General features: G+C 44.2%; 1 protein-coding gene across 1 annotated transcript; it reads right to left on the reverse strand.

Annotated features, from left to right (window-relative positions):
* Positions 1 to 11,960: 11,960 nt before the first annotated feature.
* On the reverse strand, positions 11,961 to 12,836 carry LOC113360531. Its single transcript, XM_026604034.1, has one exon. It carries the CDS (start codon positions 12,834 to 12,836, stop codon positions 11,961 to 11,963), a length of 876 nt encoding a protein of 291 aa, XP_026459819.1.
* Positions 12,837 to 13,534: the final 698 nt, after the last annotated feature.

Below are 13,534 nucleotides of genomic sequence, written 5' to 3' on the forward strand. Positions count from 1 at the left end.
GGCTGGAGTTGTACGGGAATCTGTGGGAGTAAAAGGATTGGCTGGATGCGTAAGCAAGCAAACTGTCCATGACTTCGAAGATTGGTTGGCTGTGATCATGATCCTTGACATGGGGAGCGTGGTGGTACGACTTTTTGCAGGAAGAAGCGTCGTTGAAGCAGCTTCGGCTCTTGGATAAGATGTTGAAACTTAAGAAGCCGAATGCTGAAGCCTCGTCTTCGGATCCTGGAGAAGCTTATGGAGAGAACGCTGAAACGGAGCGGCTGCTAGAGCGAGCGTTGAAGCGGAGCGGCTGTCGGGGTGATCGTTGAAGCGGAGTCGCTGCTGGAGGATGTTGAAGCGGAGTCGCTGCTGGAGGATGTTTAAGCGTAGCGGCTGCGTTAATCAGTGTGTTGTCAAACTGGACACCCTTCAAGTGAACAATGGTTAGGAGTCCCCAGTTTCATCTATCAATCGTGCTTTCCAGGAGAGATTGGGGTTTGGGAACGGCTTCTATGGTTGGAAACAGCTGCTTCCCTGATGCTGTGTGGTTGAGGGCTGCAAATATTCCATGACGTTGCCTTGGAGAAATATAGAATCTAACATAAATGTTTCATCATAGACTGCACGATTTTGCGGGCGAAGTCCCCAGAAATCATGCATCTCCTGACAGGGAAAATAGTCTTTGTGAACTCAAGGGGGGTTGCTGATTTTCCGGGGGAAGTCCCCGGAAATCATGCAGCTCCTGACAGGAAGAGAGTCTTTGTGAACTCAGGGGGTTGCTGATTTTCTTTGCTTCGATTTTGAAGAAGTCGTTCCTGATCTTTTCGTGTAATGAAATTAGATTGTTGATTCCCTTCTACTGGGTATTCAAGAGAAACGCTGGAAGGATGCAAGCTGCCTTGCGCAGGGAAGATGCAAGCTGCTCTAAAGATGCAAGCTGTTACGCTGGAAAGGCTGCAAGCTGCTGGCGCTGGAAAGATGCAAGCTGCTTTAAAGATGCAAGTTGTTAGCGCTGGAAGGATGCAAGTTGTTGGCGTTGGAAAGATGCAAGTTGTTAGCGCTGGAAAGGATGCAAGATGCTGGCGCTGGAAAGGATGCAAGATGCTGGCGCTGGAAAGATGCAAGCTGCTGTAAAGATGCAATCTGTTAGCGCTGGAAGGATGCAAGTTGTTGGTGTTGGAAAGATGCAAGTTGTTAGCGCTGGATCGACTTGGAATGGGCGTTGGCTTGGCGTGGACGCTGGCTTGGCATGGACGCTGGCTTGGATTTGGTATGGCGCGGACTGTCGGCTGGGCATGGCGCGGACTGTTGGCTTGGCACGACGCTGGCTTGGCATGGCGCGGACTTGTTCTTGCGGGCCCAGTTGCCTCTTTCCATACGTAGCTCAAATAGGAAATCATTTCCTTATTCAAATTCCAAAAGTGTTATGCGTATGAAAGGGGTTGTCTCTCCTTTTTATGTCGTATCTTTTTTCTCATGTCCTGGTGTTAGAGGTAGCACGGTAGCAATAAAGTAGGCAAGCATATGCCAGCTATGTACTCCAACGTTTTTCTTTCAATTTGTTTTCTTGTGTTGGTGAAAACCCTAGCCATAGGTATGCATTCCATAAATCTGTAGAAATATTGTTCTTCTGAACTAGTGTAAATCCTAGCCGTGGGTATGCATTTCATAAACTTGTAGAAACACTTCGTCATAAACAATTCCTCTTCGAATATCACCGCAGTAACATCGGCTACCTCATGAATAATGACGGGTAATCATATTATGCAAAGTAGGCACGTACGGGTAGGTGACTGTTTTTTTTTTTGAAAGGCAAACAAAGAGCTTGGTTTATGGTTTTGATTTTCTGGATTTTTGGGTTGATAGACAAGTATTACCCCTGAGAATTTTGGATTATTATTTGGAATGAACTGTTTTAGAATATTGATGTTTTTGGTTATGAATATAACTGGCATGAGTACCACAGGGAAGTCATGGAATTGTGAATGTTGTTCGATAGTAGAAAGCATGAAACACGGAAAAAATATGGCTATCGGTTTTTTATCTCCCCTGTGAAGATTTGAAGTAGTATACCATGTATTTTGTCTAGCAAAACTTACTCGATTTTTCGGATCTCCTGATGAAAAGGAATCTCCCGGGTGTAAGACCGAGTTTTGTGGGAATAACCGCCGTGACTGTGGAAAGTCCCCAGTCATCCCTTGTCGTGTCATGACTGGTAACCGGCCCGTCTGGTAACTGAGACGTCGATCCCTGGGCGGGTCGTTTGGACTCTACCGTCCTGATGTCTGGGTCGAAATATGAGATTGAGGATTGAAAGTTGACATTGTAACCGAAAGATCAATCCCCCACTCTGGTCGCCAATTGTTTGAGGGTAAAAACGGTTTCTGCTGATTTCGGTAATTTTGGGTGTGTGGGTGAGAAACGAGTCTAAACCCTAAACAATATACTGCAAGGGAATACTTTAGATTCAAGATATCAATCTGTACAAATCTGTCCTAAACCAAGAAATGGCCGTTCCAGACTTGCTTCAGTCACAAAGAGGAGGAGAAGGGTTGGTTTTGGGGAGGGAAGCGAAGAGAGTGTTGAGACCAGAATAGTTGATCCTGGAAGAGAAGTTGTTTTGTGACTTGCATCAGAAAGTGGGAAGCTAACAGATGGGAAAGCTAGCAAATGTTTTCTGAGTGTTGTATGCTCCTGACCAGAACTTGTTGTTCGCTGGAAATAGGTAAGACCTATTTATACAAGTCGAAGTGAAACGTACTCTGGTCTCGTAAGAAATGGAAAACGGATGAGTAAATAGGAGGAGGTGGAACTGGTAACGCCTGGAATTGATGTTCCATAAAAGAAAGTGTTTTACCATTACTCCCTGTATTTACTAACCGCATCATCCTTATGACACTGTCTTGTAACGGGCGTAGTGTACGCCACACAATGTAAACCGCCAAACCAATACCCAATGAGCATCCCCCAGTTTGTGACACGTGTTGATGTCTCGAGTGTTTTCATGGAAAACATGTAGCATGTTGTTGTTTCCTGGAAAGTTGAGCTTGGGAGACTTGTCGTCTCGGTGGTGAACTTCGACGGTCGAGATTTTGCATCTAAGATGGAAGGGTGGCAGTTGATTGTCGCACGCCTTAGTTTTGACAACCGTGAAGGGAAGGCCGGCATGGCATGACTTAGGCGCGGCAAGATGGCTGGTGTGGCATGGCATTGGCACATGTGGCATGGTCGGCATGCCTTGGCATGTTTTAAGCGCGGCCAAACTAGGGTTTTGGCGTCGGGACAAAGGTTACCATACGTTGGTTGGTGACCTTGGACGGCTCAGATTTGCATCTAAGATGGAAGGGTGGTCTTTGATTGTCGCACGCCTTCGTTTTGGTAGCCGTGAAGGGAAGGCCGGCATGGCATGGCTTAGGCGCGGCATGCCATTGGCACATGTGGCATGGTTGGCATGCCTTGGCATGTTTTAGCCGCGGCCAAACTAGGGTTTTGGCGTTGGACCAAAGGTTACCATGCGTTGGTTGGTGACCTTGGACGGCTGAGATTTGCATCTAAAATGGAAGGGTGGCCGTTGATTGCCGCACGCCTTCGTTTTGGCATCCGTGAAGGGAAGGCCGGCATGGCATGGCTTAGGCGCGGCAAGGTGGCTAGCGCGGCATGCCATGGCATGTTTTAGGCGCAGCCAAACTAGGGTTTTGGCGTTGGTCCAAAGGTTACCATGCGTTGGTTGGTGACCTTGGACAGATGAGATTTGCACCTAAGATGGAAGTGTTGATTGTCACACGCCTTCGTTTTGGTAGCCATGAAGGGAAGGCCAGCATGGCATGGCTTAGGCGCGGCAAGGTGGCTGGCGCGGAATGCCATTGACACATGTAGCATAGTCGGCATGCCTTGGCATGTTTTAGGCGCGACCAAACTAGGGTATTGGTGTTGGACCAAAGGTTACCATGCGTTGGTTGGTGACCTTGGACAGCTGAGATTTTCATTTAAGATGGAAGGGTGGTCGTTGATTGTCGCACGCCTTCGTTTTTGGCAGCCATGAAGGTAAGGACGGCATGGCATGGCTTAGGCGAGGCAAAGTGGCTGGCGCGGCATGCCATTGGCACATGTGGCATGGTCGGCATGCCTTGGCATGTTTTAGGCGCGGCCAAACTAGGGTTTTGGCGTTGGGCCAAAGGTTACCATGCGTTAGTAGGTGACCTTGGACGGACGAGATTTGCATCTAAGATGGAAGGGTGGTCGTTGATTGTCGCACACCTTCGTTTTGGAAGCCGTGAAGGGAAGGCCGGCATGGCATGGCTTAGGCGCGGCAAGTTGGCTGGCGCGGCATGTCATTGGCACATGGATCATGGTCGGCATGCCTAGGCATGTTTTAGGCACGGACAAACTAGGGTTTTTGCATTGGGCCAAAGGTTACCATGCGTTGGTTGGTGACCTTAGACGGATGAGATTTGCACCTAAGATGAAAGGATGGTCGTTTATTGTCGCACGCCTTCGTTTTGGAAGCCGTGAAGGGAAGACCGGCATGGCATGGCTTAGGCGCGGCAAGGTGGCTGGCGCGGCATGCCATGGCATGTTTAGGCGTGACCAAAATAGGGTTTTGGAGTTGGGCCAAAGGTTACCATGCGTTGGTTGGTGACCTTGGACGGATGATATTTGCACCTAAGATGGAATGGTAGTCGTTGATTGTCACACGCCTTCGTTTTGGCAGCCGTGAAGGGAAGGCCGGCATGGCATGGCTTCGGCGCGGCAAGGTGGCTGGCGCGGCATGCCATTGGCACATGTGGCATGGTCGGCATGCCTTGGCATGTTTTAGGCGCGGCCAAACTAGGGTTTTGGTGTTGGGCCAAAGGTTACCATGCGTTGGTTGGTGACCTTGGACGGCTGAGATTTGCATCTAAGATGGAAGGGTGGCCGTTGATTGTCGCACACCTTTGTTTTGGCAGCCGTGAAGGTAAGGCTGGCATGGCATGGCTTAGGCGAGGCAAGGTGGCTGGAGCGACATCCCATTGGTACATGTGGCATGGTCGGCATGACTTGGCATGTTTTAGGCGCGGCCAAACTAGGGTTTTGGCGTTGGGCCAAAGGTTACCATGCGTTGGTTGGTGACCTTGGGCGGCCGAGATTTTCATCTAAGATGGAAGGGTGGTCGTTGATTGTCGCACGCCTTCGTTTTGGAAGCCGTGAAGGGAAGGCCGGCATGGCATGGCTTAGACGCGACAAGGTGGCTGGCGCGGCATGCCATTGGCACATGTGGCATGGTCGGCATGCCTTGACATGTTTTATGCGCGGCCAAACTAGGGTTTTGGCGTTGGGCCAAAGGTTACCATGCGTTGGTTGGTGACCTTGGACGGCTGAGATTTGCACTTAAGATGAAAGGGTGGCCGTTGATTGTCGCACGTCTTCGTTTTGGTAGCCGTGAAGGGAAGGCCGGCATGGCATGGCATGGCTTAGGCGCGGCAAGGTGGCTGGCGCGGCATGTCATTGGCACATGTGGCGTGGTCGGCATGCCTTGGCATGTTTTAGGCGCGACCAAACTAGGGTTTTGGCATTGGGCTAAAGGTTACGATGCGTTGGTTGGTGACCTTGGACGACTGATATTTGCATCTAAGATGGAAAGGTGACCGTTGATTGTCGCACGCCTTCGTTTTGGCAGTCGTGAAGGGAAGGCCGACATGGCATGGCTTAGGCGCGACAAGGTGGCTGGCGCGGCATGCCATTGGCACATGTGGCATAGTCGGCATGCCTTGGCATTTTTTAGGCGCTGCCAAGCTATGGTTTTGGCGTTGGGCCAAAGGTTACCATGCGTTGGTTGGTGACGTTGGACGGCTGAGATTTGCATCTAAGATGGAAGGGTGGTCGTTGATTGTCGCACGCCTTCGTTTAGGCAGCCGTGAAGGGAATGCCGGCATGGCATGGCTTAGGCGCGACAAGGTGGCTGGCGCGGCATGCCATTGGAATATTTGGTGCGGCTGGCATGGTTGGCATGCCTTGGCGCGGAGACGTGGCTGGCAAGGTTTGCCATTGGCACGATGGTGCGGCTGGCATGGTTGGCATGCCTTGTCGCGGAGACGTGGCTGGCAAGGTGATGCGGCTGGCATGGTTGGCATGCCTTGTCGCGGAGACGTGGCTGGCAAGGTGATGCGGCTGGCATGCCTTGGCGCGGAGACGTGGCTGGTGTGGTTTGCCATTGACAAGGTAGCATGAGAATTAGGGTTTGGCATAGATGATGTCGGTCATTGTTAAGGGTTCTGCCGTGGAACATGACACATAAAAAAAGGTACCCTGGGAATTCTTACGTAGGCATGCTGATTGGTCTAATAAATGTGCTAATGGTCATAGTGACGTTATGTCAAATGTGTGCGGTTTTACGATTTTAACCCTAAACTAAAAACTACCATCAACAACAGTATATAGAACTATTGAAATAACCTAGAATGATGTTGCATTAATCCACAAACCATTTGTTTGTTTTACGTTTTTTTTTTTTTAGTGTTAAAGGCTCTCTGCAGGAAGAAGATCTTATGGGCATGAGGGTTGCGTGGTATATGTAGACATAATTAATATTGTTTGTTGCTTGATTAGAACCCGTTAATAGGGTGAAAAGTAGAACAACCCATGTAATCAATATTTATGAGGTGGATTTTATTTATGTGAGGCATTAGGACAATCTACAGTTTGTCGGGGCATTGATTTTAATAGTCTAGCTTTCAAGTCTATTGATTGTCAACTGATGTACTTTTCTCAGTAATGTAATTTCTTACGAGATTTCTGTGATAACCAACGAGTTCCCTTCTTTGTCGACCTGCATTGTTATCAATTTCGTTTCCTATACATTACCTTACCTATTGTGCAATGATTTTTTTTATCTGTGTTATAGTAAAAGATTCAGCCTGGTGAACAAATAATAATTGTGCACTCATTTCTAAGGCCAGATTTTAAGAATGTAGGGAGATAAATAGTCATTGTTAAGGTGTTTTACGCTCCATTCACCTGTTTGGTGAATCAACTTTTCTTTGTGTTCGGTATATATTGTGTAGTCTTTTCTTATTTGTATTTGTTGAGTCTCATTTATTCAATTCTTTTTACAAGCTCTTATCTCAGCCTAAATAACCATGAATTTGTTATTTCTTTATATCTTTATAGGTACAAGTGTGTTATCTTAGTGTTAAAGGCTCTCTGCAGGAAGATCTTATGGGCATGAGGGTTGCGTGGTATATGTAGACATAATTAACATTGTTTGTTGCTTGATTAGAACCCGTTAATAGGGTGAAAAGTAGAACAACCCATGTAATCAATATTCTAGGCTGAATCTTTTATATCTTTATAGGTACAAGTGTGTTCTTCTCTTGCTGTCTTACTTTTCTGATATCTGGGCACATTAGATTTGTGGCAGGGAGACGATATTCACACGTTATTTTCTAAGAACATCATATGGAGATTTGAACCCCTGCACTGCATCAGTAACGTATATTCCCCTAGATAGTTCACCATTGCTGCTGAGAATATTTTTTCCTCTCCAACTCGAAATGAACAGTGGCTGTTTTCCAGGTGGGATATAGAGGTTTAGCCTCTCGATTGCGCTGTAGCTGATTCCTCTCTATGAAGTTTCACTGAATTCGAAGATCTCTAATCGAGTTGATAACACCTATCTCACCGGTACTGTTTCGTGCAAACCCATAGTAGTGTTTGAAGGCACATGTTTAGTTGTTCTTATCCCTGATATCCAAGCAGTGGCATACAACGGGCACAAAGGATTATACAATCATACCTACATTCCCTGCTGGACTGCGTGTAGAGGTATTATTTTGAAACATTGATTTATTATTTTATTTTCTCATTGAAATCTCATAATATCTTTTCCAAGTTCTTTTGAATGTCTATATCGGCTGTACATTTCCCTTACTTACTGAAGCCTAGATGCTACCGCATTGAATTTTACGGGTTCGTCTGCATTGTTTGAACCTAAGCATGGGATATTGTCACAATGTATTGAATTTTATATTGGTGGATTTTGTTATGATTCTCCTTTGATTTTTATAAAGACAATTAATCTTAGTTTTAGGAGTAAACCTCTTTGACATGATGCACTTGATGTGATTCGGAGGATAAAGACAATGAAAAAGTACATCACATTTCGAATGGTATAGTTACTCGCAGAAGGCGCATGTAACTACCATTATTTAGTTATCTGTAAAAAAGTTTGGTGGTGATTCTTAAATTTCAAAGATCTCTGGTGAAGATATGTATATTCTGCATTGATTAATATTTGTTTCTTTACATGAGATATATATATATATGAATACAGATATTCTCAAAGATATGTTTCCTAAGCTAAAACAGATTCTAACTAGAATACAGAGAAGTTGTGAACAACTACACAAGACTCGGACTGTGAGAAGACCCATTCTGGTGGTTGTGTTGCCACTGACGTGGCACACAATGTGTACACGTCCAATACCCCCCTCAAGTTGGAGCGGGAGGATCATGAGGCCGAACGCCCAACTTGCTGACAAGATGTTTAAAATGATCCACACCAAGCGGTTTAGTAAAGAGATCGGCTAACTGGGCTGCAGAAGGAATGTGAGTTGGTTTGATAAGTCCAGAGATGACTTTTTCGCGAACAAAATAACAATCGATTTCAATATGTTTAGTCCGTTCATGAAATACCGGATTTTCAGAGATGTCAATAGCAGCCTGATTGTCACAATAGACTGGAATGGGTTGCGGAATACTGACACGAAGATCAGAAAATAAATAATGTAACCATTGTATCTCAGAAGTGACCCTAGCTAGAGCTCTATATTCTGCCTCAGCAGAAGAAAGCGAAATAGTGGATTGCTTCTTGGATTTCCAAGAAAGAGGACTAGTACCCAACAGAATGAAATAACCCGCAGTAGAGCGACGAGTGATTGGACAACCTGCCCAATCTGAATCAGTGTAACCAGCAAGAGAAAGTGAACTAGTAGCAGAAAGAAAAATGCCGTGAGCAACCGTGCCTTTTAGGTAACGAACAACACGATAAGCAGCATCCAGGTGACCAGAACAAGGATGTTGCAAGAATTGACTTAAATAATTCACAGAATAAGTGATATCAGGACGAGTTACCTGAAGATATAGAAGTCGACCAATTAAGCGTCGATAAATACTTGGATCAGAGAGAGGATTACCTGAGGTTGGTAATAATTTTAGATGTTGCTCCATGGGAGAGGCCGCAGGTTTAACACCTAAAAGACCGGAGTCCTGAATAATGTCTAGAATATATTTACGTTGTCCAAGAAAAATGCCATTTGGAGAACGAGAAACTTCAATGCCCAGAAAATATTGTAAACGCCCTAGATTTTTGAGTGAAAATTTGGCTTCGAGTTTTTGTATGAGCTACTGGATAGCCAAATGATTATTTCCTATAATAATGATATCGTCGACATAAACCAAAAGATAAATAGAGATGGCGTCAGAATGAAAAAGAAAAAGTGAATAATCAGCACGAGACTGGATAAAACCTTCCTCCAGTAAAGCATTAGAAAATTTAGCAAACCATTGACGAGACGCTTGCTTAAGACCGTATAGAGATTTATTGAGTTTATAAACACGAGTTCACCCTTGTTTGAAAACCAGGGGGAAGTTTCATATATATTTCCTCATGGAGATCCCCTTGTAAAAAAGCATTATTGACATCGAGTTGATGGAGAGGCCAATTGAAAATGGCAGCCAGCAATGGATATAAAACACGAACAGTAACTAATTTAGCAACAGGAGCAAAAGTGTCATGATAGTCAATACCTTCCTGTTGTGTGTATCCTTTGGCAACGAGACGTGCCTTACGACGATCAATATCACCATTCGACTTATATTTTTTGAATACCCATTTACACCAATAGCAGATTTTCCAGGTGGAAGAGCGGTCATAGTAAAAGTATCATTATTAAGTAAAGCAGTGTGCTCTTTGACGATGGCATCACGCCATTCTGGATGTTTAATGGCTTCCGTAAAAGAGCGTGGTTCATATTAGAAATAACCGAAGATAGAAAGGCACGATGTTGCGGAGTAAATTTATCAAAAGAAATGTAATTTGTGAGAGGATACAGAGAATTAGACATACCTTGAGAAACAGAACAAACATAATCTTTCAGGTGAGATGGACGAGTATGTGTTCTAGTTGACCTGCGTAAAGTAGTATCGATAGTAGAAATCACTTCAGGAGAAGAACGGCCGGAGAGGTAGATTCAAGAGGAGGTCCAGTCGTATGAAGTATGATATCCAGAATGTGCGTGGGAGGAGTCGAGTCACCACTTGCAAGGAAGGTAAATTAGAGTAATGAATATCGATGACAGAATTTGAAGGAGAAACAGACGTGGAGTCTTCATAGAAAAAATCAGTATCTGTAGAGAGTGGAAGCGCAGTGTCAGAAGTGAATTTAGCATCTTTGAAGGGAACAAATGCTCATGAAAGACAACATCTCTAGATACAAAAGTTGTTTTTGTGGAAATGTCCAAAATGATGTAACCCTTGTGGTTATGAGGATATCCTAAAAAAACACCAGGCTTAGCCCTCGGGTCAAATTTAGAATGAATCTGTGTGTTTCTAGCATAACAGAGACAACCAAAAACACGTAAATGACGATAATTAGGAATAGTACCAAGAAGAACTTCATGTGGAGTTTTATGTTTCAAAATAGGAGTTGGCATTTTATTAATAAGGTAACATGCCGTGAGTAAACATTCGCCCCAATAAGTAAGTGGTAAATGAGATTGAAAACGAAGAGCACGAGCTACGCTGAGAAGATGACGATGTTTGCGTTCCACAACACCATTTTGTTGAGGGGTGGAAACACAACTTCGTTGGTGATGGATGCCATGGGCTTTGAACCAGGATTGCATGTCTTGAGATAAAAACTCAGAACCATTATCAGATTGTACTCTTTGCAATATGGAAAGAAAAGGAATGGATTTACCAGTTGATATTGTATCTATTTTGTGAGAATATTGGGTGATAACAAAATTAAGAAAATATTTGAGAAATTTAAAAGTTTCACTCTTGAGGTGCATGAGATAAACCCACGTACAACGGGAATAGTCATCGACTATGGTTAAGAAATACTTTGCACTAGTGAGTGAAGGTGTCATAAAAGGACCCCAGATATCACAATGAATGAGTTCAAAACAGCGTTTTGAAGACACTGAATTTTTATTAAAAGACAAACGGCTTTGTTTAGCCAATGGACAGACATCACAAAAGGAAGTAGAACTAGATTTAATGTAATCAAAAGTACGACAAAGTAATTTAAAACGATCAAAACTAGGATGACCTAGTCTGCAGTGCCAAACATCGGCAGTTGTTTTATTACATAGGACTCTATTAAATGACTTGGGCGGATGGGCTTGGAGATGATATATGCCAGAGATAAAATCAGCCCGACCAATCACTGCTTTCGTTACACGGTCCTGAAAGAAACAAACATGTTCGAAAAAATAAGCAATGCAATTAGTTTGGCGAGTTAATTGACTCACAGAGATAAGATTGAACTTGAAATTAGGAATGTGATGTACATTCGACAGTTTTAGCGTAGGCGAAAAAACAACCTCGCCAATATGCTTAACTACGGAGAATGAGCCATCCGGGAGTTGCATGAGAATGGAAGACTGAACAGGTACATAAGATGTAAAATAATGGAGGGAGTTGCAGATGTGGTGCGTTGCACCACTGTCTACAAACCAGGGGTCAACAATAGAGGTGGATAGAATGTTACCTGCGAAATTGGCACGGACATCAGGTTGTGCAGAGTCTGGTGCAGGGTTGATTAAGGCCAAAAGGCGAGCATACTGATCAGCAGACAGAGAGGGAAGAGCGTGTGGTGTAGCAGATGTGTCAGGTGACAGAGTTGCAGCAGCAGCAGTCAGATGCATACTTGCATTAGCCAAAGGTTGCTGTGAAGAACTGTTGGCAGGGGGAAAACCATGGAGCCTGTAGCACTTGTCTCAAACATGGCCTAGCCTGTTGCAATAGTCGCAAAAGGGACGCTGACGCTTGTTCTGATTGGATGGCGGACGAGAGCTGGACTGAAAATTTCGAGCCGAAGCAAGAGCAGCGACATCAATAGTTGGCAGAGGAGTATGAGTGATATGCTGTTGTTCCTCCTCCTGCTGAACAAGATTGAAGATACGAAGTGCACTTGGGAAGGGATCCATAGTGAGGATCTGACTACGAAGGTTGGAAAACCTGTCGTGTAAGCCCTGCAGAAACTCCATGGCACGTTCTCTTTCGAGTCTTTCAAGCATATGCTTGCCAGCACCACAGATACATGCTTCCGTAGAAGCAACCAGGGAGTCATATTGATCCCAAAGAGTTTTTATTTTGGTATAGTAAAGAGATACAGGCATTGATTCCTGTTTGATTGAAGAAATGGAAGATTTTAAACGAAACAGAATAAGGGAATTGGAGACACAAAACCTGATTTGCAGATCTTTCCAGATAGCATGAGAGTTGGCAGCATACAGGCAGCTAGCCCTGATATCTGGTTGACAAGAGTTTAGAAGCCAACTGCCCACGAGATCATCACATCTCTTCCAGCATTGAAACTGCAATGGATCTGTTGGAGGAGGAAGGGAGCCATCAACGAAACCAAGCTTGCCTTTGGCATTCAGAGACTTGGTGATTCCTCTAACCCATGAACCGTAGTTATCTCCTTGTAAAAGAGGAGAGGATAGCACAGTTGCGGGATTATCACTAGGATGAATGATATAAGGGTCTAGAGTTCTAGGAAGAGCTGAAGGATTGGGAAGAGGTTCAGTGTTTTGGGAAGAAATGTTGTCATGCACTGGAGAGTTGGGAGAAGATGGAGTAGATGCAGACATGATGAAAAAAAATATTGATGCACTGGAGACTGCAGAGATGAAGCGGAAGGGAAGAACCTAGGATCTACAAGGATACCATCTTAAATTTCAAAGATCTCTGGTGAAGATATGTATATTCTGCATTGATTAATATTTGTTTCTTTACATGAGATATATATATATATATATGAATACAGATATTCTCAAAGATATGTTTCCTAAGCTAAAACAGATTCTAACTAGAATACAGGGAAGTTGTGAACAACTACACAAGATTCGGACTGTGAGAAGACCCATTCTGGTGGTTGTGTTGCCACTGCCGTGGCACACAATGTGTACACGTCCAATAGTGATTAACTGATTGTCAGGCTATTCGAGACAGAAAGCATACTTTTTTTTTTAACCCGAGAAAAAATGAATTGTGTGGCAATGAAAATTGATGAGCTGAAAGTATTTTCTGAGAAGCTAGAGACTAATTTGAAAACTGTCAGAAAGGATTTATTCAACCTGTTTGAGGACGACAGAGAATATGGAAATGGGATTTCAAGATGTTGTCCGAGGGAATGAGGTGATTGATATTATGTTAGTGAGGGTTATCATGCAAGAAAACTATGAAATGCTTTCAGAGGGTCAGTGGAAAAGTATGTAACATAAGGGTTAGTTAGTAATGAATATGCATGTTGTCATTTACTCTTTGATTGTGTTGAAACAATGAAGAT

The sequence above is a fragment of the Papaver somniferum genome, chromosome 3 (genome assembly GCF_003573695.1).
Source record: "Papaver somniferum cultivar HN1 chromosome 3, ASM357369v1, whole genome shotgun sequence".
Lineage (NCBI taxonomy): Eukaryota > Viridiplantae > Streptophyta > Magnoliopsida > Ranunculales > Papaveraceae > Papaver > Papaver somniferum.